The following is a 25,634-nucleotide window of genomic DNA, read 5'->3' on the forward strand; positions in this document are numbered from 1 at the left end:
CACTGTTGGTCGTTTTGAACTGTAAATTATTATTGCTCGCTTTTATTTTTTACACTAACTGTTAAAACACGAAACTAATAAAGATTCCGCAACCTTGATTAATCACGTTAAACATTTTGTCTAGCCTTGACGTAAATTCTGTACTTGTTTCATTATTTTACTTGTGATACCAGGCGCCTTTCCTTCGTTCTACACACTCTGTCCCGAATGTTAATGTCATCCGTCCGACTCACACAGACTTAGCGAGTGCGTTTGCTTGCGTCGCACGCTGTTATTCTTGGGAACACTACACACGCGTTGACCGTGACAGAACACGTGCATTTCACGTGATCGTCAGAGAAGTGCTATACTCTTCTAGACATTTCCTTTTCTTTACGGTACTTTATTCAATTATTCAATCTGTATATTGAGCAAGCAGTAAAGGAAACAAAAGAAAAATTCGGAGTAGGTATTAAAACCCATAGAGAAAAAATAAAAACCTTGAGGTTCGCCGATGACGTTGCAATTCTGTCAGAGACAGCAAAGGACTTGGAAGAGCAGTTGAACGGAATGGATAGTGTCTTGAAAGGAGGATATAAGATGAACATCAACAAAAGCAAAACGAGGATAATGGAATGTAGTCGAATTAAGTCGGGTGATGCCGAGGGAATTAGAGTAGGAAATGAGACACTTAAAGTAGTAAAGGAGTTTTGCTATTTGGGGAGAAAAATAACTGATAATGTTAGAAGTAGAGAGGATATAAAATGTAGGCTGGCAATGGCAAGGGAAGCGTTTCTGAAGAAGAGAAATTTGTTAACATTGAGTATAGATTTAAGTGTCAGGAAGTCGTTTCTGAAAGTATTTGTATGGAGTGTAGCCATGTATGGAAGTGAAACATGGACGATAAATAGTTTCGACAAGAAGAGAATAGAAGCTTTCGAAATGTGGTGCTACAGAAGAATGCTGAACATTGGACGGGTAGATCACATAACTAATCAGGAGGTATTGAATAGGATTGGGGAGAACAGAAGTTTGTGGCACAACTTGACTAGAAGAAGGGATCGGTTGGTAGGACATGTTCTGAGGCATCAAGGGATCACCAATTTAGTATTGGAGGGCAGCGTGGAGGGTAAAAATCGTAGAGGGAGACCAAGAGATGAATACACTAAGCAGATTCAGAAGGATGTAGGTTGCGGTAGGTACTGGGAGATGATGAAGCTTGCACAGGATAGAGTAGCATGGAGAGCTGCATCAAACCAGTCTCAGGACTGAAGACCACAACAACAACAACAACAACAACAACAACTTTATAATTAAACAACTATATCAAAGGGGTACTGAGTGGATCTCACCAAAATGTGAGTTAACGAATAGGCAACTGACAATGTAGGCAAAGAGAAAACAAGACGCTTTCTAAATAAAATTTCTTCTCATTCATCACGTTACTGTATTCACACGAACCTTTTGGGGTGTCACTGATGCAAGATCATGCTACTTCTGCGATGTATATGTTAATCAGACACTACCACGATCGTTGATACTCTAATTGCGATTAAGAAAGATGGAAACGTCAAACTGATACACTTCTTATGACATTCATCGACCGTCAAAATCTACCAATACATCGCCCATCCGCGTGTTGCCCGTGACATACGGTACAAGCGCCCTTCGCAAATGAGATTCTTCCGTGTCCATTCTTCATAAACTGGTCACCCACTGATCCATTAGATTTTGGTTGTGCAGCCACAGAAACGACCATTTCTTCAACTGATAAATTGGCTGCCTGTCGAATGAGCTGGCAGAACGGAGCTATTGCGCTCTCAACCGTTATTTTAAAACGACAGCCATGTCACTGCGCATGCAGCCGCAGAAATTACTAGGTCAGGAGACGTCATTGGGCGGCAACAGTATTATATAAATCGAGTTTGTGGTTAGACGTTCGATCCACGCTGGGATATCGATGCATCAATAGCCAGCGAAACGTATGTAGTTACTGATTGTTGGAACTTGGGGTACAGTCTCCCAGCAACTGACTCATTGGCCCCGTCTGACGAGCACTGGTTCTAAAAGGCCTTAGATGAAAGCAGTCCACATGTTTAACGGTGACTGTTCGAAACTTTGTAAGATGCAGCACAGCACCCACGCGCCTTGTACAGCGCAAATAGCGAACGGCAGATTGCTACTCCGCTGAACATCCTTGACGATGCAAGATAAACACAAGCAAGGTATGACACAACACCCGTTACCAGTTCTTGTGTAATATAGTATCTAAGATCCTGAAAAACTAGAATGACTATAGACATCGAATTACTAAGTTATAACGGAGCATTGCGCTCATTCATTTGTTAGTTTATGCAGCAACAGAATACGGCAGAGATCAAGAATTACGTATCCTGTAAAAGTTACAACAAGAAAAGTTTTTTTTTCCTTTATCGCTTAGTACGTTATCATTTATTACGACGTTTCGGCGCCTGCCATCGTCAGATGAGACCTTGGAAGTCGTAAAACGAAGATCACCGTCAGGTGCAATAAAACCTGTGCCTGAGCAATTGAATCCGAACGTCGTTTTACGACCTCTGAATTTTGAAATGATGACATCGTTACTCGAAATGTCGCAGTAAATGAAAATACGGCAAGTTATCTTGACAGGTTCGTTCACAAATAATCATAATGATCGCAGACTCATTATGGGAATTTTTCTTTTGTTAGTAATAATAACTGCAAGTCTTTCAGATGAACGCCATTTCGGCGACTTCCGTCTCTCTCATCTACCTCAGTTATCCAACCGAATAAAGGGCGCCGACAGTTTCGCGTGGAACTCGCGAACCGCTTGTCGTTTGTGGTGAGTCGACACATCGTTGATAGGTGGAGGCTAGAGTAAAAGCAGACTGAAAATATCCGTAGTCTGGCCGGGATTCGACCCGGCGACGTCTCGGTTTCCAGGGACGCCCTTTACCGTTAGATCACCAGACGTGACATTTTCTTTATTTACAATGTAAACTAACATTTTAGAAACCAGCTGGAGAGTTCCTTGTGCACACTACAAATACACTGCTTGTTTATCTAGCTTGAGGAGTACAATCGTGAGAACCCACTGAGAGTTTTCAGATTGTGCATTTCCTATGTTAGAGGAGAACAGTTTTTGCGTTTTGGTAACTCTGATCATTTCGTGTAAATTCATCGCCGTGTTTGTGTTGTTGATGACTATGAGGGACTGAGAGAGCAGGAGACAAGAGGAGAAGACGTTTGGACCTTACTATCTGTGCGTGACCTGCTTCTCTGGTATAAAACGGATAGTGCCGCCGCGCTCGACGGAACACCATCAGCAGTGTCATATGGTCTCACTCCACGAGAGACTGAAGACAGGTCTGCAATAATTTGAGACCACCAGGGCATGATCAGACACTCATTACTTTACTGCAAAACCTCCCCTTCCCGTGTAGAACAAATAATGATTATGAAATGTTCAGTTGCAGCCAGAGCTCGAATGGGTAACTTCTGCGTGAAGCGCCATTGCCAATGTAAGCGTCACCGATCTCGACTACTACCATAGTAGTTGCATATCTGATGAGGATCTGTTAGACGACGATTAATTTGGCATGGGGAAGGGTAAAGGCACCAGAGACGCAGTTACGAAGTTGCGCTTGATAGTGAAAGTAAAAGTTAAGGAAATCAACACATCTTATACAATGTATATTAATCAAGGCGAGGAGAAGTACTTTATAAGTAACTACCCTGATAGGATCAATACATGTATTGAGTGCGAATGTCTGCAACACACTGCCAAAGTTGTGCCAATAACGTAAATTAACACAAATGTGACAAAAAGTTTGAAGTTTTCGGTGGCGGTACGAAAAGCTAGGGGCAGTCTCTGGTGTTAGTGCGCCAACTGCTAGACGTGGTGTGCGAAACACTCACTACCTTGGTGGTACTGATTCTGAAAGCTTCCGTATTGTTGTGATTGCTAAGTCATGTGGTGGAACTAAAATTAAAAACAAAATGGAATGTATAGACCTTGTGTAGAATAGAATGGGTACAAGACTTACGAAACTCTGCAAGAACGTCCCAGAAAAAAACACTTACGGCAAAGGAGTTGGTGAGCAAGACAGACTCACCAAGACAGAAATGGTACACATCACAGAATATTATGGTCTGGCCATCAGGAGAAATAGTGAAAATGTCAGCGAGATGAGAAATACAATTTGGCAACTCTGTTTCACAGAATATCCACTGATGAACATCCACAGCATGACCTCTGCCCAAAAGAAAACACTCTTTAGTGTTAGTTGGGTTGGCTTGATTTGGGGAAGGAGACCAGACAGCGAGGCCATCGGTCTCATCGGATTAGGGAAGGGCGGGGATGGAAGTCGGCCGTGCCCTTTGAAAGGAACCATCCCGGCATTTGCCTGGAGCGATTTAGGGAAATCACGGAAAACCTAAATCAGGATGGCCGGACGCGGGATTGCACCGTCGTCCTCCCGAATGAGAGTCCAGTGTCTAACTACTGCACCACCTCGTTCGGTGGTGTTAGTATAATAGGTGTAAAACAAATGAACATAAACATATACATGCACATCCCACGACAGAAACTGTTGCGGTAGAACTACACCCAACATATTGAGACTTTCCAGATTCTTAACGCCTGGAAAAATGTTTACATGGAAAAACACACAATCCGAATGAAAGCTTCAGTAGCTGCTAGAAACGTATTTTGTTGACTTGCCATCTTTTCAGATTGGTGTGATGGATGCTATAACACGTTTTAGTGATAGAGTAACAAAAAGATTAAAATCTGCTAGCAGCTCGGCATCAAAACTGGCAACAACATGAAAAGTGGGCTGCTACGAATGGACAGGCAGCGTGTCGCTAAGCTGAAAAAGCTGCTAAAAGCATTACATGTAGGCCAGAATAACAAATAAAAGAAAGAAAACTAAAGAAGATGAAAAGGACTCCCGGATTCTACAGGACGATGGAGATGGAATTTTTGACATGTTATCATTGAAAAGACAAGACATGCAAATCTTCAGTTTCAGTTTCCCGTAATCAACATTTTTGCATACTTAGGTATCATTATTTCATCTAATATTAAAGCTAGAAAAGCAATATTTTGCATTACTAATAGTATAGTGCTTGCCTACACAGAGATCCACGTTATTCAACAATGTATTAAATACACACGTCGAAAAATGTTTTGCGTCACCTCGGTTCCGAGAGTTCCGGAACCTGTACAGAAAATTGGAACAGAGCTCAACATAAACATCATTTCCGCCCATTTTATTGCTCATGAAAACCACACATTGCATGTTGTGCCATCATACAGCGAGACCTTCAGAGGTGGTGGTCCAGATTGCTGTAAACACAGGCACCGTACCTCTAAAACCCAGCAGCACGTCCTATTGCATTGATGCATGCCTGTATTCGTCGTGGCATGATGGTCTTCCATGACCATCAGCGGCATACGCCGGTCCCAGATAACGCCAGCCCAAAACAGCAGGGAACCTTCACCTTGCTGCAGTCGCTGGGCAGTTTGTCTAAGGCGTTCAGCGTGGCCGGGTTGCCTCCAAACACGTCTCCGACGATCGTCTGGTTGAAGGCATATGCGACACTCATCGGTGAAGAGAACGTTATTTGGTAATTTTGGTAATTTTTATTTATTTATTTATTTATTGCCAAATTATAGACCTGTTACCTGATGTTTAAAACAGGTCGTACATCTTACAATTTTTGTTTTTCATCTTTTTACAGTTTTCTTTCCTTTTGTTTTATCTACAAAATTTACAAAGAATGACACTTTTCAAAATAACAACAATTTCAGGTTGAAATATAAATAAAATTTTGTTGTTTTTTAAGAAGAATATAGAAAGAAGATAGGATAGATTTGTTAGTACCATCACCGATGTGACTGACGGTGAATACCTCGTAATGGTTTCTTCGAGCCGTTGACCGCCAGTCACACACACACGCACGCACAAATGGTTATTAATAGAGAAATAATGTTGCTTATCCTATTTGTTACTAATCCTATGTATTAACTACTTTAGGTGCGCATCCATGTACAGCATTTGGTCTTTTCTTGGCTAGATTGCCATCAATTTGCTTATTTACTGTAACATCTGAGCTTCCTCCTCCTGTTCCTCGTCATTGTCACTGTTTTCATTGTCACTGTGGAGATTTCTGTTACGCTGCACATAGGCATGTCGTGTCCGCATATACTCTTCATGTGTTGTTTTTGAAATACTGTTTGTCAGTGCGTTTAATTGTGCCCATTGTTCTTCGTCTTTTATTGCTGTGTATATATCTATGTCTGTATCTGTGTAATCTAAGTGTAGTGTATGTCTATTGTTCGCGTATTGCCCGCAGAAAAAGGCAGTGTGTTCTGGGGAACCTTCTTCCCCGCATGTGCATGTAGGTGTCTGCCTCAGACTCACGCGGTTTAAGTGCGTGGGATAAGGTCCGTGCCCGCTTAAGAAATGTACCATACCGCGGCTGGGATCGATGTGTCTCATTCTCAACCGCTCCCTTATGTCAGGGAGGAAGTGGTGCAGTCTACGTCTCTTATCACTTACATCCCACTCACCTTGCCATGTATCCAAACGCCAACTTTTAAGGTGACCTATCGTCTCTATGGCCACACCGGTTATTGTGTGTACCTTATCTAGTCTCCCCACCTTTAACCAGTACCTTGCAGCTCTGTATTTGATCGTGATATCTATGGGGCATATTCCGAACACCACACACAGTGCATCCGCTGAGGTGGTACCGAAGGCTCCAGATAACCTAAGTAGGACACTTTTCTGCCCTCGTCTGACGGATGCTTTGTTGGTGACCACGTTCAGTCTACGTGCCCACGTGCTAGCTCCAAAGCTGAGTACTGATTCGAAGAGCGCACAGTGGTATGTACGTATGACTGGTAGAGGTAGTCTGTACTGTTTTGAATTTAGCCTCAGCAGTTTGTGGAGTATTTTTTCTGCTTTGTCTGTTGTTAGCCTTATTTGTTAGTGGAAATTCAATTTTTCATCTATGTGTACCCCAATGCGTGCTCGTTTGATGTTTGTGTCCCCAATTTTAACCGAAAGATTCCTTTGGAGTGATCCTTTCAGTAAAGTGTATGTTGTTTTGTTTTCGGCTATCCTGAGTTAGTTGTTGTGACACCACTGAGTAATTGTTTGTAGTTATCCACTGGCTTTCTCTTCTAACTGGGCTCTGTTGTTTGCAGTGACTACAACTAATAGGTCATCTGCGTAGGCGACAATTCCGTCTGATCTGTCATCCCCATCCAGAAGCTGTAGGAGGGGTTCGATTGTTATGTCCCAGAAGATGGGGCCGCAAATCGACCCTTGAGGACAGACTTTGGTAATTCTTTTAATTACTTTCCGGCTGTCCATCTGCCATTCGACTACTCGGTCTTTACAGTAGTCTAGAAAATTGCGGTACCTCCAGATGTCTTAACCTCTGAAACAGTGCTGGCCACCAAAGATTATCAAATGCTCCGGCAATGTCAATCATTATTGCCATGGCGTATTTCTGTTTTGTGCTGTTAACTATGTGCAGGGCCTGGTTGATGGCATCATCTATTGATCTGCCAGATCTGAAGCCGAACTGCTGTTGGCTCATACCCCTGAGAGCTCTGTGTGTTTGCAGGCGCTTACACAGTAGCTTCTCCTGAATCTTTGATAGGGTGTTTATTAGGCATATTGGCCTGTAAGTCTTTGGATCTGAAGGATCCCTGTCCGCTGATTTCTTAATAATGACTGCTTTGGAGGTTTTCCATACTGTAGGTACCCTGCCCAGCCGTAAGGCATCGTTCAGTAACGTTGTTAGGAACGGGGTGACCTGCGGTGCTAGTTTTTTCAGTGTTTCCGAGTGGATACCATCTGGTCCAGGTGCTTTTTTGTTTTTGAGATCTGAGATTGCTAGCGCAACCTTTTCTTGCGCAAAAGGACAGGTGACAGTTGCAGTGTTGTATGGTGTGTGTAGGTTTTCTCTTAGTGTTGCATGATATTGTGTGTCTGTATCGATAACGTCGTCAGGGAGCAGTTTATACAGCAGAAACTCCGCTGTATTCCTCCATCCCCTCGTCATCGTGCCGTCATCCTGCCTTAGCGTTCCCGGAACTAGTGGGTTTTTTATCTTCTCTGTCAGTATTTTGTATGGTTCCCCCCATATATTTTGCTGTGTTTGTGTTGTTACAAATAGCTCCCATTGTTGTCTACGCGTGTTGTGTAGGGTCTGTCTATATAAGTCTTGTGCATGCCTATATGCTTCAAGTCTTATTCGTCTGTCCCTATCTGCTATCGCCCTTTGATATAATTTTCGTTTGCGTCTTGCGTCTTGTTTGAGTCTCGTAAGTTCGTTGGTCCATGGTACTGGTGTGCAATTTGTGTTCTTTGCTGTCGGTATTGAAGTGTTTTGTGCATGTTGTATCACCTGTGTTAACTTGTGTGCTCTATAATCGATACTTCCGTTGATATTTTCTAGATCGTGTCGTCGGATAATTTCCGTTAATTTGTTCCAGTCTGCTTTGTGCAACAGCAAGTGTCTGGTGTGTGATTTGGTCATTGTGTTCTGAGTGTGTATGTTAGTGTGTATGTTATGACATTATGATCACTACTGGTTATGTTGTCGTGTACAGTCCAGTTTGTTACGTATGCCATTGCTGCATTATTTGCTAGCGTGAAGTCGATATTACTTCTCGTACCATCGAACCCTGCATATGTTGGTATAGGTCCTTCCGTATTCATTACATGTAATTGTGTTTCTTGTATTAGATCGGTGATTATGCGTCCTCTGTCATCTGTTCTGTCTGAGTTCCAGAGGGTCGATCTGGAATTAATGTCAGCACTTATCACTAATGTTTTGCCTCTGGCATACATTGCTAGGTCTCTGATGTAGTCTGTATACGGCTGTATTTGATGGCTATATTGGGCGTACATGGATGCGATAATCCATGTGACGTTCCCTTTAGTTATCTCTATGGTAACCAAGTGTTGATTGCATAACTGTGTTACCTTAATTATGTTATAAGTTCTGTTTAGAATTACTATTGCAGCCTTACAGTCATTGCTGCCTGTTATTGTGGTAGCATGTTTTGGTAGACATATCAGTTGCCCGTTTCTATTATAAGGTTCTTGTAAGCACATGATGTCTGCCTGCAGGTCTTGTGCTATTTTAGAGATTTCCGCGCTGACTGTCTTACTGTTTTTTGTATTATGTTGTAAGATATTCATTTTTTGTCTATGTGTTCTGGGTGTTTTATGTGTACAAAACATTTACTGCCAGTCTGTGAGTAATCAAAATATGTTCGTCCGTGTGCTCTTACATGATCTATATATATTTTGTCCAAGTCGAAAGATTCTGACCTGCGCAGACAGACCTGGAGCATGAGATCGAGCAGCGGCTCTGCTGATGTAGGAATATTTTCTGTCTTTAGGATGATTCTGTCTGTTTGCTCAGTTACTGGAAAAGAGAGAGAATCTCCCTTTGGATGGCACATTCTAAGTAGCATCCGCTGCGCTGTCTGCAGTATCTCTTTTTTCTCTAGCCTACTTAAAAGTAAGTTAACTTCTAAATTATCGTAATTAGGTGCAGCTGGCTTGCTATTGGTGCTGGTTTCTGTTGCGGTCTCTGATGTGGTACTAGACAGATTGTGGCTTGGTGTTGGCCGCTGATTGGGGGACATTTTAAGACCTCTTTGAGATGTCACACGGTTACTTTTCGTTTTGTCACACGCCTCTTCAATGCTGTTTGCCTTCACACGTTTTTCACTGATGTTGGTGGTGCTTGCTGGCGTGTTGTCAGCGATGGTGGTGATGTGTATGGGACTGACTGTACGTGTTATGTTGTCTTTGTTTGTGTTTGGAGTGGAGGTTGTTGCTAGACGCACGTTGACATCGTTGCAAATGTCACATGTCTCTCCCTCAGATTTGTCCTCATCTAATTGGTCTACTTTTATAAGTCTGGGTCCGGTAGTTTTGAGTTTTGTATTGGTCTGTAGCCTGAGTGTTTCGATGTGTTTTGATTCAGGGACTGCGTGCCTGTCTGTTCCTTGTTCCTTTTTCCCGGGGTGAAGAGTGCCTCCCGAGACAAATTTGACTGGTTTGATGTACTGTTCACATTTACGTGTGCCGTAGGGTTTTCCATGTGATGATGATTCTGGTTTGTTCATCCTGTGTATGTGTGGTGTGATGTACTTCGGCTGGGAGAAATTGTGAGGGAGTATGTCGGTTTTGTTTGTACATTTTCTTGTGCACAATATATGTAAGCTCATCTTCCAACTCATCTATCCTCTGCATTAATGTTATTTGGAAGTTTATCCAGTGGTGTAATTGTCTTTTAATTTGCTTTGCCACCTCGTAGTAGATGGAGCCGCAGATTGTCATGTCATCTATATATTCTATAGTATTAATGCAGCTATCCTGTAACGTCGTTGAGTGTGTTAGGGGCGGGATGGGTTCATTATCGACGTGATTCTCTGGCAGAAGATTCATTTGTCTTCTCCAGGAAATTGCTCTTTGGTAGCTTCTCTGTAATGTTGACGGTGATTTGTATTTATGTGTTTTGGGTGATTGGCTTTGGGCGTTCGCGTTTCTTGTGTGTGTGCGTATTTTAGTTGCCATAGTCTATACTGTCCAGGAGCCGGTCATGCAGCTGTTTATAGGTCTGACAATCACCTCCTTTTGTTTTATTGCAGACGCGGCCTCTGTATTTGCAGGGCATACAGACGCAAACCGCGGACCTGCACTCACTGCGCTTGTGTCCTTGGTTGCCGCACTTGGCACACGTGACGTCGGCTTTCCTGCAGGTTTTAGTCGTATGTCCTAGGTCGCAACACTTAAAACACTTGTTTACTACTGCATAGTCTTTCGCAGAAAGTGATTCGAAGTCTATGTAGACTCTCTGTCTTCTTGTAAGGACTCTGTACAGGTGTGGGCTGACCTCCAGTATCTGGTGACTGAAACCCCTTCCCTTAGGCCCTGTTTTGAATCTTATTTTGACCTCTCTGTCGAAGTCTTCTTTCGTGGTGTCACCGCTTAGATTCTGCTCGTAAAGGCTTTCTAAAAACTCTTCGTCGGTAAGCCTATCTGGCACGTGATATACTGCCACGAGTGGCTTGCGTTTTTGCGGTCCTTCACAGACAATGGTGTGCAGGTCTTTAGTCTTTTCTATTATTTTTCGACAGTCCTCCTGTGTTTCCATTTCTACTATAACTGCAGTCTGTGTGGTTCTGATTGATTTTATATGTATATTCTCTTTCCTGGGATTTATATTCTTGGTGATGGTCTGTCGAACAGCTTTGGCGTCTTGATTTTCTGTCGATTTGATATAGAGGGTTGTGGCCTGTTTTGTTTTAGCCTGTTCTATTCTTCGAGCCTCTTTGGTTTTGGGCTCTATAGTTAAGGCGGCAGCATATATCAGTGTCTGTGCTTGTATCTGTGCTTGTTGTGTGACTTTATTAGTTAGTTCTCTTATTTGTTGCTGCAAGTCTTGGTTCGCTACACTCAATTCCCTATTTTCGTTGTCTAATTTCTCAGCCTTCTCTTGCAAAGTTTGTATTTGTAAGTCTTTGACTGGATTCGAGGCTCTCTGTAGTTCTAGTCTTAGTCGCCTATTTTCATCGTTTAGGCAGGACAGTTTAGCTTCGAGGCTAGTTATTTCGAAAGCCAAGGGGAACACTTTGTCTCTAATGACGGTTAACAGGGCAGATGAAACATGCTTAGCTTTTAACGTTATGCCAATTCTGAGAGGTCCATTCGGCATGTTGTTGGGCCCATCTGTACCGCGCTGCATGGTGTCGTGGTTGCAAAGATGGACCTCGCCCTGGACGTCGGGAGTGAAGTTGCGCAAAAAGCATTATTCAAATGGTGGCGTTGCTGTCAGGATTCCTCCGAGCCATAATCCGTAGGTAGTGGTCATCCATTGCAGGCCCTTGGGCGGCCTGAGCGATGCATGTCATCGACATCTCCTGTCTCTCTGTATCTCCTCCATGTCGGAACAACATCGCTTTGGTTCACTCCGAGACGTCTGGACACTTACCTTGTTGATAGTCCTTCCTGGCACAAAGTAACAATGCGGACACGATCGAACCGCTATATTGACTGTCGAGGCATGGTTGAACTACAGTCAACAGGAGCCGCGTACCTGCTTCCTGGTGGAAAGACTGGAACTGATCGGCTGTCGGACCCCGTCCGTCTAATAGTCTCTGCTCATGCATGGTTGTTTACATCTTTTGGCGGGTTTAGTGACATTTTTGAGCAGTCAAAGACACTGTGTCTGTGATACAATATCCACAGTCAACGTCTTTCTTCGGGGGTTCTCGGAACCGTGATGATACAAAACTTTTTTTGATGCATGTATTTTAAACTGGATTATATGTTCTTAAATTACTAGGAGAAATTATTATTTCTAAATATGTTTTTAAAACTACACAAACAAAAGATTGATAAATATTCCTAGTTCACAGTGTCAACAAGTTAATAATTAAAAGAATAAAATTTTTGATCATTTATTTTGAATATTGTGGAAGTACAGTGTGTCTGAAATAAAAATTACACGTAATTCAGTACGTAAGATGAAAATCAATAGTCACTCCTCTGTATGCCATAGTTTTAATTTTTTTCGCACTGAGGGCACAATCTATTACACTCCTGGAAATTGAAATAAGAACACCGTGAATTCATTGTCCCAGGAAGGGGAAACTTTATTGACACATTCCTGGGGTCAGATACATCACATGATCACACTGACAGAACCACAGGCACATAGACACAGGCAACAGAGCATGCACAATGTCGGACTAGTACAGTGTATATCCACCTTTCGCAGCAATGCAGGCTGCTATTCTCCCATGGAGACGATCGTAGAGATGCTGGATGTAGTCCTGTGGAACGGCTTGCCATGCCATTTCCACCTGGCGCCTCAGTTGGACCAGCGTTCGTGCTGGACGTGCAGACCGCGTGAGACGACGCTTCATCCAGTCCCAAACATGCTCAATGGGGGACAGATCCGGAGATCTTGCTGGCCAGGGTAGTTGACTTACACCTTCTAGAGCACGTTGGGTGGCACGGGATACATGCGGACGTGCATTGTCCTGTTGGAACAGCAAGTTCCCTTGCCGGTCTAGGAATGGTAGAACGATGGGTTCGATGACGGTTTGGATGTACCGTGCACTATTCAGTGTCCCCTCGACGATCACCAGTGGTGTACGGCCAGTGTAGGAGATCGCTCCCCACACCATGATGCCGGGTGTTGGCCCTGTGTGCCTCGGTCGTATGCAGTCCTGATTGTGGCGCTCACCTGCACGGCGCCAAACACGCATACGACCATCATTGGCACCAAGGCAGAAGCGACTCTCATCGCTGAAGACGACACATCTCCATTCGTCCCTCCATTCACGCCTGTCGCGACACCACTGGAGGCGGGCTGCACGATGTTGGGGCGTGAGCGGAAGACGGCCTAACGGTGTGCGGGACCGTAGCCCAGCTTCATGAAGACGGTTGCGAATGGTCCTCGCCGATACCCCAGGAGCAACAGTGTCCCTAATTTGCTGGGAAGTGGCGGTGCGGTCCCCTACGGCACTGCGTAGGATCCTACGGTCTTGGCGTGCATCCGTGCGTCGCTGCGGTCCGGTCCCAGGTCGACGGGCACGTGCACCTTCCGCCGACCACTGGCGACAACATCGATGTACTGTGGAGACCTCACGCCCCACGTGTTGAGCAATTCGGCGGTACGTCCACCCGGCCTCCCGCATGCCCACTATACGCCCTCGCTCAAAATCCGTCAACTGCACATACGGTTCACGTCCACGCTGTCGCGGCATGCTACCAGTGTTAAAGACTGCGATGGAGCTCCGTATGCCACGGCAAACTGGCTGACACTGACGGCGGCGGTGCACAAATGCTGCGCAGCTAGCGCCATTCGACGGCCAACACCGCGGTTCCTGGTGTGTCCGCTGTGTCGTGCGTGTGATCATTGCTTGTACAGCCCTCTCGCAGTGTCCGGAGCAAGTATGGTGGGTCTGACACACCGTTGTCAATGTGTTCTTTTTTCCATTTCCAGGAGTGTATTATTTGATTAATGTTTCATTGCAATATCTGTTAAAGTTTTTGAGTTATTAAATTTCCGAATTCGAATAAAACTACAGACAATGACGTCCAGGCTCCCTTAAGGAGGGTGTAAGGAAGGATACAGTCTTTCGCCTCTACTGTCCAATTTATACTTCGAAGAAGCAATAACGGAAATAAAAGAAAGGTTGAGGAGCGAGCGCAAAATTCAGGGTGGAAGGATGTCAGTGACAAGATCCGCTGATGACATTGCAATCCTCAGTGAAAATGAAGAAAAATTATAGGACGTGTTAAACAGAAGAACACACTGATAAGTACATACAACTTTTTTTATAATTGAGAGTAAGCCGAAGAAAGTCGAAAATAATGAGAAGTAGCGAAAATAAGGTTAACGACAAAGTTAACACTAAAATTGGCGATCTCAACGGAGACGAAGTTAACTGATTCTTCTATCTTGGAAGAAAAATGACACATGACGTATGAAGCAAGGACACAAAAAGCAAATTAGCACAGGTAAAGAGGGCGTTCCTGGCCAAAAGAAGTCTACTAGTACCAAACATAGGACTCAATATGAGGAAGAAATTTCTGAGAATGTATATTTTGAGCACAAGAATGACTGGAAGTGAATCATGAACTTTGGGAAAACCGGAAAAGAAGATAATTGAAGCGTTAGAGACGTGGAGCTATAGAAAAATGTTGAAAATTAGGTGGTGATAAGAAATTAGAAGGTCTCTTCAGAATTGGAAAGCAGAGGAACATGTGGAAAATATTCACAAGAAGAAAGTTCAAAAAATGGCTCTGAGCACTATGGGACTTAACATCTGTGGTCATCAGTCCCCTAGAACTTAGAACTACTTAAACCTAATTAACCTAAGAACATCACACACTTCCATGCCCGAGGCAGGGTTCGAACCTGCGACCGTAGCAGGATGATAGGACATATGTTAATACATAAGGGAGTAGATTCCAAGGTACTTCAGTGCGCTGTAGTGGATAAAAGCTGTAGCAGAAGACCGAGATGGGATTACGTGTCACAGCTAACTGAGGGAGGCAGGAGATCAGTGACAATCTGAGATGAGAGGTTGGTACACGAGATGAATTCGTGTCGGGCCGTATCAAAGCAGTCGGGAGCCTGATGACACAAGAAAATATACACAGACACCACAGCATGCTGATGGAGCAGCACACGTAGCCGTAACCTACCTGCAGATTGCTACAAGTAGGCCTACAGGCGCTCTGCCCTGTGCTGCCGGTCGGCCATTAAGCGGCCCGCCTTCCCGCCGCCCCTGGCCGGACGTGCTGAGTGAGGTGGCCGCGCCTGAAGAGGAGCGCCTCCGCTGATTAGGAGGGTGGCGGCAGCCCGCCGCGGTTCAATCACGCGCGTTTTATTAACGACGCGCGCCCCGCGCCCATTGTCGGCCTCGGGTGACGTCACGAGGCAGCAGGTTGCGCGCCCTTTTTTGCGCGGGCCATTAAGACCGCCGGAATTAAGAGCACAAAGCCGCCCGCCGGGGATCTCCACCACGCTCCTATCTGGCCCAGTTCCTGGTCAGGAAACAGCGCAGCGTCACCAGCGCCAAAACCAATCTGTCCTCTCGGGACAGGGGAACTAACTGCCGGATTGTCGGATTACTAGCTTCGTCCTCGTTGCAAATAGCCGGGCCTGTTGGGCGCTATCCTTTTGTATGTAACAGCTGAGCCACACTCCTGAGTGTGAATTAGGCTAACGACAGATTATTTTTGACTCCTTCTATGCTCGAGTCTCTCAAGGGCTGGAAAAGAAAGTTGGAGCCGTGGTGCATTCTGACTTACAAGGGAATGGTCAGACTTGTCATGCCGAAACATGTATTGATTTTTTTAGCACTGTTATTTAACTGTGCAAAAGGTCCGTTAGCAAAATTGTAGCTGCTGACATGAACTGGAAGTCCATAAAAAAGAATCACGAACATGGCTGTGTATCCTGCTTGGCGCTTGCAGTGACGGCTGGCCACCCCTGGAAATGGCGAGTCGCGAGCGTTGTGCGCATGGTCGGGAAGAGCGGCCGTCTTATCGCGGCGTTCACTAAAGAGGAATATCGCTGCACGGTTTTGGTGGAAAGGAGAAACGAATATTCGTTTCTGTGGCATGCACGTCCTTTTAATTTCTGGTACGTATTTCGAAACGTACCGCCCTGAAACTGGTTATAGATATGAAAGATGTTCTGTACATGTTCATCTGTACTCCGCAAGCCACTTTACGGTGAACATTCAATCTCCCCTCACAGGTGATGGCGAATCCTGTAAATGTTTTGCTGCTTGCCATGGAGATATACCACAGACGCCAAATGAAGCAATCAACAGAAAACACGCGTGAAGACTATGTGTTGTGCGACATGGTTGTTAAACTTCTACACGAGCATGTAAATGGCGCAGACATGTGGCTAGAAACAACTGGAACACTCGATATTGCAGACTGTGACTCTACAGACGGCGAAGACACCGACGAAAGTTGCACTCATGAAGACTCTTCGAGTGATAGTGCCACGTACCATCATCAATTATCTCCGAAAGTAACATCAGCAACTACAATTACCTTATCAGACAAAGAAAAAGCGGTGACGTATTGGTTGAACGAAAGTGGTAAGAAACGCCTACGTGTCAGTACTGTTCAAAATAAGTATCGCTTTGTCCGTTCTGAACGTCAATTGTATAGATGGAAAAAGCAAGTCGCTCGACGACGTAATAGTCGACTGGAAATTGCGACGGAGATGAATGCGCGACTTTTTGAGTTATTTACCGATGCCAGACAACAGTCATTTGGTGTGAGCAATACAACTTTGCGTGATTGGGCGTTAGGCTGGGTTTACACTAGCAACATATTGCAGCAATTTACTTGCGCGGAGGAACTTGCCGCGCGAGTTTCGAGTGTAAACTTATCGCCAAGTCGACTTGCGACCGTAGCAATTTATTGCGGAAGTTGCTTGCTGCACGTTTTCCGCTTCCAGTGTGAACACCACGCAAGAGCTAACTGCAAGCGACTTGCAGCTTTTAGGATTTGTTTCTATTTCCTGCAAGTAGGAAGCGCAAGTTATAGTAAGTATGTCGTCTGCATAACACTCATATTTAACAGTTTACTTAATGTGGTGACTTAATTTTATGCAGCTATCTCACGTATTATATGCCAACAAATTTCAGAAATGGAGGAGAAACGAGAGTGGACGAAACAGGACACAGAAAATTTTATTGAAGCTGTGGAGAGCTACCCCGAAATTTGGGACGTACACAACCGGGACTTTAAGGATCGAATGAAGAAGATGTGTGCATTGAACGAAATCTCGTCAATATTCGACACGTCAGTGAAAGAGGTACAAAGAAAGTGGCACAATTTAAAGACCCAATTTTCTCAAGAAGTTAGGAAACTGCAGAAAATTAAAAGCGGCTCTCCTGGCATTGTTTCGGATTCTCGGTGGCCGTATTTTTCAGCAATGAAATTTCTAGAGAGTAGTGTTGCCACAACCTCTAACAGAATATCTTCGCTATCAACAAAGGTAAGTAGCTGTGAAGTTAAGCTGGGATTCCTTGTTTGTTTACTGTAGCTCCTTGTTGGGAAGTAAAAGTGGGGTAGGCTGCTCTTCATTGTGAGATTTCAATTTTATGACTTTTACCACCTATCTGTTTTATGTTAAAGAATTAACTGCTAAATACTGTGATAGTGTACTCTCATGATTTATTTATCCCCCTTGAGATGTTTGAGAACCTTGTTTTTTCCTCAATATTTGTGGAAATGATTTGGGTGGGTTCATATTTTTTAAGGCTTCTTATAACACTTAATAATGATTGTTTAGCATAATATCACTGTTCAGAGCCCAATAATTAAGTATCTGTGTAGTATTTCTTTACTGAATGCTTATCTCCTTCCAGCATTATAGTTCCTCCTGTAGGTGAATGACCTTCCAGCTAATATCCAAGAATCAGAATTAATTCTTTTTGTTGATGAGACTAGTATTGTAATCAATCCAAGCATTCTTCAACAAAAGAATTGGTAAACAGTGTTGTTAAAAGTATCGTTGCCTGATTTTCTGCAAATGGTCCCACCCTCAATTTAAAAAGAAAAAAAAATCAGTCCTGCACATCCAGGTGTGTACTACAACAGTGATAAGTTAATAGATGGTGAGGAAATAATGAATTGGGTGGAAACTTCAAAATTCTTAGGTGTCCATATTGATGAAAATTGAAACTGAAAGAATCATTGGGGAGAGACAAATCAGTAAGTTGACATATTTTCATACAGTGTTATATGGAATAGTGTTCTGGGAGCAACTCATACCCCCAAGTAAGAAAGTCTTCATTGTCCAAAAGCGTGCTGTGAGAATAATATGTGATGCTCACCCACAATCATCCCGTAGACACCAGTTTAAGGTATTGGGTATTCTGACTACTGCTTCACAGTATATTTATGCCTTAATGAAATTACATTAATTACTCTACATTAAAGTTGTCTTCAGCGCACCATGCTGCAACTAAAAGTTTTGACTACTTACACAGTGATATGAAGTGTCTGACAGATAGTAAAGTAAAAAATTGAAAAGAAACTGAAAAAGTTTCTCTTTGACAACTCCTTTTCTGTAGAAGAATTTCTTTTACTGTGATGTGCAGTAGGTGGTGGGTACTAACAAGTTTGTATGTTATAGACTTTTATGGATATAAAAAATATATACGCCTTATAAATGCATGTAGACATGTTCACAAATTAATTTGCTATGTATAATGACTCCTTCCACATTATTACAATTTATCATGCTAAATGATCCACGTAACGTGAAACTATATTAGTCTCTGCAAATTTGATTGCCGTGTGGAATTATACATTTGCAGTAAGATCATTAGTCATAGTATTGAGTAGATCCAGTTTTTGGGAATGTAAATAAATTATTTTCATAATACCACCACAAACAGAACCAGGGCTTGTAAAGCCCTGTGATGTTCAAAACAATCTTTTGATTGCTGACTTACACAATAGTTGTTCTCGCATAACATTAACACTGATAGTACAAAATTGTATAATTAATATGTATTAGTCACATTTTACATTGTGAACTTAAATTCTATTAACCTTAACTGTCTTTTGGTTGTAGTATGAGCAATATGCTTCCAATGAAGTCTATCGACACTGTATGGAAACTTAGTTATGTTCCATTTGTTTGCCTCTTGTATTCCTTGATCTGCTGTTATATTCAATTTTGTTACTTTTTGCAGGAAGAAGAAATAGTTACAGGAGATGATGTGCCTGTTGCTAATGAGGGGAAGAAACTAAAAAGAAAGGAGACTAAAGGAAGTGGTAATGGGCTCATTGAAAAGGCAGAAAAAATTCTGGGCCAGGAAATTGATGCTTTCCAAACCTTTGGAGATTATGTGGCTAGTGAGCTGCGGTCACTAAAGAATGAAAAAAATGTAAACAAACTGAAAATAATGATTCTGAAAAACATCATTGAAATAAGCGAGATTGACAGTGCAGAAATACCATCCACTCCAGTTTCGCCAGTGAGAGATGCAAGTGCTGCCAGTCAATGCATACTTAATGTTACAGATTTTATAAACATAGAATAATGATAATAGAATATCTGTATGATACCGAAATAAAACATTTTATTTTCAGAATGTAGTGTTTATTCAACAACCTTTAAAAAATGGCTCAGTAAACCTGTAATGATTGGTGAATTTAGGCTCACTGGAATGTGTACATTTTGGGCTTTTGTTAAGATCTTACAAATAACATCTTCAGAAATTGATTTTTTAAATGTTTCACATATATGAACAGTAAATGCTTATTAAATCTGTATGATTATTAGCTAGAAACTTAAATGTGGTACACTAATGCTGATTGTATGAGAAGTAGTTGTATTCTAATTCTGTGCCAAAATAATTAGCCACAAATGTAAGATTATATTAATAACAAATGAAAGACAGTTCATAAAGAATCTGAATGGTAGGTTGTGCTTAGTTTCTTGGCCTACACAACTCTGTTGAAGCTGTAATTGTACTGTGCAAAATATTTCAAAATTGCAATGAAGGAAGGATTTTTGTAAAGAAACGAAGTGGGTTTCAATTCCTAACCTGACCTGGATCTCCTAGTGAAAGTTATATGCAGAATAGTTATTTTCAAAACTGCAATTAAGGAAAGAATTTTTGTGAAGAAACTCAAAGGTAGGTTGTGATCCTTTCTTGGCCTGCACAGCTCCTTGTGTAAATTGTATTGTGCAGACTACAGTTTATTTCAAAATTGAAATGTTTGGTTGCATGTCAAATATAGTCTATCAGACATATTAGCTGCCATTTCCCATGTTATCCTCCAATAAAAAACATTGCCTACATATTGCTACCTTCCAGAACAAAATAGTGAACATAAATTGCCAAGTATTGTGAATACCAATTTGCAGTAATGTTGGAGGAACCTGTTTACATTTTGATTCCTCAAATAACTTAAATGCAGTTGGACCAGTGCCATTATGTCACTTTGTACTGTCACTGACTACATCTACAATTTCTATAAATAAAATAGTATACAGTTCTCCAAATGTGAGATTTTATACAAGACAAGAGTGCCATAATGTAAATGGAATATGAATGAATATTCTCCTGTTTCTAAAAATGTGTTAAGGGTTGTAATGGAATAAGCATACAAAACACACAGTTCACAATTTAAAGGTATTACACAAAGGTAAGATAAGGTCTGTAAAGAAACCAAACTATAGAAGATTCCTTGTCCATTCATCATAATTGTTAATTTGTAAATATATTATTCATTAATAGTCGATTTCATAGAATACCCTACTGCACCACAGCATACCATACACATGATGTTCTATCCTCTGTGCAGCTGTAATTACATTGAGTGCCCATACATTATGGCCATGTGGAACAAAATTAGGCACAACCCTTGTCAAGTAGTGCAAGCTCCAATTCTTCTGATCTTAAACTGAATTTCACTACTTACTAACACGCTTCTTTGCAGATATTGATAGGCTTTATACTTCTTTTCACTGCAGCCAATCTTTGCAATTTAACATTAAGTAAACAAGTGTTCAACTGGTCCTGCAGTTGCACGTTAAAAGAAAATTACTCAAAATTACTGAGAAACTTTACTATAAAGTCCAGGAACGTGTATGTAATGTCAGAAATCAGTAACTCCAAAAACATGCTTAGGGCCATATAGAATGTAGTGAAATGAGTGCTGGTGCAGCCAGCCACAGAAAAGAACATCACTATTTGACTTAATGGTAAGGCTATAAATGATAAGTCGCAGGCAGCAAATATATTTTCCAAGTCTACAGTTTACATTTTAAATGTATCTGTACTGCCAAGGTACTTCACCTAATGGCGATACAAAGTAATTCATGAATTCTTCACGAATTGCTCTAGTATCATGAGAATTTCTGTTACATTGCCCTGTTTGAATGGGAATTAAATTGTGTGCTCCTTGCTCTTCATTCCTCCATGAGGCCCCTATTACCTCACCATTCTGTACATCCTCTACATCAAAATTACTTCGGTTTGCATAACTGCCATCTTTCCTGTCCATTAAGAAATTGTGTAGGGCACATATAGCTGAAACTATTGTCACAGTTTTTTCAGGACCTAGTAACAATGGACGCCTCAATATCCTAAACCGTTGTGCAATGTGTCCAAAAAAAATTTCCACAACTCTTCTGGCCCTCGATAACCTGTAATTAAACACTCTGTTTGGACCCGGCTGGTTATGGAATGGATAGGGCTTCATTAAATATGACCTCATTGGAAATGCATCATCTGCAATGATTACAAAGGGGGTGTCCTTTTCTCTGCCAGGAAGTGGTTTGGGCAGAGGAATGTCAAGATGTCCTTGCTCCAAGGCTGAAGATAAGAAACAGGTACTGAATACACCACCATCTGAAACTCTTCCATTGCAGCCTACATCCATGTATAACAACTTGTAACTGGCATCTACAAGTGCCAATAATACAACACTGTGGCAATGTTTATAATTATAATAATAGCTTCCACTGTCTTTTGGAGCTTGCATCACAATATGCTTCCCATCCAATGCCCCAATGCAGTGTGGAAAGTTCCAGTTCTCTTCAAACCCCTTTGCCACCTGCATCCAATCGCTTGTTGTTCCAGGAGTCTAGAAACAGATGATGTGTAATTATTACATGTTCTATTTAATTAGCCAGTCACTATCCATTTTATGAGCATTAGAAAAAAAAATTTATAAGTATATCATTCTGTAAAATGCAGTTTATTTCAATAAAAATTTAGATTCATTGTTGTGTTTTCACATACCTTCAAATAATTTTCCCTTTTCAATACGTCAAAAATGGCTCTACATACGTCAGGTACGATCATAGAAATCGTGCTGACCGGAATACGAAACAAGTACATCAGGGACTTGTATGAGTCTCCTACAAAGAAAAGATTTTAAAATTTAAACTTGTTTTCGTTCTATGTTTCACACAAATAAACGAAAAGGCCTATTTTATTTGTAGCTCACCTGTAGCTATAAATCGTAGAGTGACAAGCAAACGTTCCTTTGCTGAAATAGCAGTACGGAACTTTGTGTCTCGTTTTGATATGACGGGCGCTATTAATGTCAACAAACACTCCAGATCATTTGAGGACATTCTGCAAAAGTTTTCAAACGTATCCATGCTCTCGATACTAAGTTCTTGCAAAAGGTTATTATAGGCACCATATTGCGATCTTCTCATTATCCACTCTCTAACCCAAATACTTCTCTTTTTCTTTTTCACGTTTTTCATTACAATTACAAGAGCTGCAGCATATCTCACACGCCTACTTGTCATTTTATACTTCGGCAGACACTCGTAGTGGTACTGAAAGCATATGTAAACAGTATCTGCAACTTGTGGACGCAAGTTTCTTGCCAAAGAACTTGCGGAAGAATCTTGCTTAATTCTTGCGTTGTAGTATAAACACAGCTGCAAGCGGATCGTAATAACTTGCAGCAATAATTTCTGCAAGCGACTTGCTAGTGTAAACCCAGCCTTAGAGATTGCCAACGCGATAGGCGCTAAAGAATTTACAGCTTCTCAAAGTTGGATTAGTCGCTTCAAAAGATCGCATGAAATTGTGGCAAGAAAAATAACAAAATTTGTATCGAGAAACAGGTCGGAAAATGAAGTGACACAAATCGAAATGATAGTAGCTTTTCTTACGAAAGTAAAAAAATAAGATCGGTAGTTTTAGTGAATCGTACGTGTACAGTGCAGATCAATCAGGTTTTCAAAAAGAAATGCGTGCGAAAAGAACATTGTCATTCAAAGGGGAAAAACATATTGAGGCGATTTCGCAGTCCACGACTGCACTCACCCATTCATACACTATAATGCCCATAATTAGTCTGTATAGTTCATTGCTGCCTAAAATATATGTGTGTCTTCAAGAAACAACTGGACGTTTTGGACCACGTGTCAAAAGAACAATGTTCTACGCAAACAGTCTTGTAGTAGACGCATAGAAGTCTGGAAAAATGGTAAACGAAAACGTTACACTTTTCATGCATCATGCTTTTCTTCCGTTCTGCGGGAACAAATCTCTTCTCCTTCTAGATTCGTGGTCAGGTCATAAAAGGTCTGATTCATTAAAAGCTGTATTTCGAGCCCATCCTGACAAAGAAGTAGAGATGCTTCAGATTCTACCCGGGACGACCAACGTAATTCAACCTTTAGGCAGAGAATTTTGCCGCCAGTGGAAGGCATTTTGCAGAAAACTAACAGAGAAAATTATCGTGTGTTGATCACTGCAATTTCCTGTCTATCGCCGTGACAATATTCTCAAGCTGCAATCAGTAGTACATTATCAATTTTCCTCTCCACGATTTCAGAATTTGATTAAATATGCGTGGCACTCATCGAAATATGCTGATATTAGGCCTGATTCATTCGTAACACCAGTCCAGTTTTGTCTACGGACATCTAACAACGTCTGTGATTCGCAGGGCTGTCGTATGTCGTCTTTGCTTGTATGTTCTTGGTGCACAAAAAACCTATGTTTTGAACATTATATCAATGTTTCGCATTTTTGCGGTAATTACAAGAAATAAAATTTGGACGTGTTCTAAATCGTATATTTATTTGGGTCTATTTCATAGCTATTTGGAAAGAATGTCGTAGATAACATATCAGTCATATTTGTCAACAAATGTTTAATTATCATACGATCGCTTTCACTGGGGGAATCAGCTCTCTCACTGCTGTGGCGAGAGAGCGGCGCGTAGCTAACGCCACCTTGTTCCTAGATGGCGTTGGTATAACGCAGCGAGAGAGGTCAGGGTTGTACAAGAGGCAATTATAAGCGCGGAAACCATGCGACAATAATGTCTTACTTCATAAAATTGTTTACAGACTTCCAGGTCATGTCAGCAGCTAAAATTCTGCATACAGACTTCTTGCAATGTTAACTCACAATGGTAAAAAAAGCAACACAGGTTTCGACATGACAAGTCTGACCATTCCCTTGTTAGACAACCAAAGGATTGATAAATGAACACAAGATTCGGTATAATATTGTTCTCCATAGTGCAACCGGATGTTTAAGTAAAGTCCACACAACATTTCACTGGTCCATCTGGCCGTCATCTTCTTGTCAGACACTGCTGCTCATTGAATTGATGACACTTTGGTACCGGCACCCCTATATGTGCCAGCACAGAATTTTCAGTGTAGGACTATTAATGTTTTTAAAAAATATGGGAAATCCGATACATCAATATTTAAAAATATATCGTCGGCTCTGAATACATCGGAAAATATTATCGATGTATCGACATATCGACGGAAAAAATGTTGACTTACCAGCCAAACAAATATCTGCTGCACATTGTAAATATACTATCAGTTATAGAGCTGTATATTAAAGTATTGATTTAGTATTAGATATTCTGTACATCAACAAGCTAGCGGCCTGCTTATCCCCCTCAGGGCAAGAACTGAAAGGAAAGCGATGCACGCTCACTCTTGGCAATAACCACTTTGCTAACAGTAACTACAGGTGAGTGGCACAATAAAAGGTGTCTGAAGCGTCCGTCGTTCGGTTTCGCCACATATCGAATTTGTCGTGTCGACTTCCGTGCTTTTTATTTTCTGCAAACGCCAGCGCCCTAGCAGTTTTAGTGTCAAAATTGCCTAATGCAGCTAAACATTGCAGTTTTGTTGGTAGCGGCGAAAGCCGATTACGTCAGCATTTCCCCTCGCACGTCTCGGCCAACGGCAAAGACCAATATTGTCATTTAGATTTTTATTCATCAGTTTCAGTATCTATTTTTGAAGAATGCCGATGTGAAGAAATAGCACACTAGTTGCGTTAAAATGTTTTTTTTTTAGCACAATTGGTGTTCTATCTCTTCACGTCGGATACTTTGTTATTCCATTCACACCGCCACTACCCCATCCGAACTTCTTCTTTGAGCCATCTGTAACTGTTTCACACAGTCAAAAAGAAAGACTGGATGTGTTGAAAGCTCAAAAAGCAGTAAGACTCCTTCACACAGTGAAAGTAAAATTATGTTCTAATACAATTTCAAAAGAGCAACTTCAAATATTTATCAAAAATTGCGGAAAAA

The 25,634-nt window shown here is 41.8% G+C and overlaps 2 protein-coding genes across 2 annotated transcripts; one reads left to right on the plus strand and one right to left on the minus strand.

Annotated features, from left to right (window-relative positions):
* Nucleotides 1–16,895: 16,895 nt before the first annotated feature.
* LOC126159853 (uncharacterized) lies at nt 16,896–19,624 on the plus strand. The gene is made up of 3 exons (XM_049916666.1): nt 16,896–17,110; nt 17,213–17,565; nt 19,274–19,624. Exons 2-3 carry the CDS (start codon nt 17,215–17,217, stop codon nt 19,622–19,624), a joined length of 702 nt encoding a protein of 233 aa, XP_049772623.1. The 5' UTR covers nt 16,896–17,110; nt 17,213–17,214.
* A 1,732-nt stretch (nt 19,625–21,356) lies between these two features.
* On the minus strand, nt 21,357–23,056 carry LOC126159864 (uncharacterized). Its single transcript, XM_049916677.1, has 3 exons — nt 22,545–23,056; nt 22,337–22,455; nt 21,357–22,178 (listed from the first exon to the last, which is right to left on the minus strand). Exons 1-3 carry the CDS (start codon nt 22,855–22,857, stop codon nt 21,357–21,359), a joined length of 1,254 nt encoding a protein of 417 aa, XP_049772634.1. The 5' UTR covers nt 22,858–23,056.
* Nucleotides 23,057–25,634: the final 2,578 nt, after the last annotated feature.

The sequence above is a fragment of the Schistocerca cancellata genome, chromosome 2 (genome assembly GCF_023864275.1).
Source record: "Schistocerca cancellata isolate TAMUIC-IGC-003103 chromosome 2, iqSchCanc2.1, whole genome shotgun sequence".
NCBI lineage: Eukaryota > Metazoa > Arthropoda > Insecta > Orthoptera > Acrididae > Schistocerca > Schistocerca cancellata.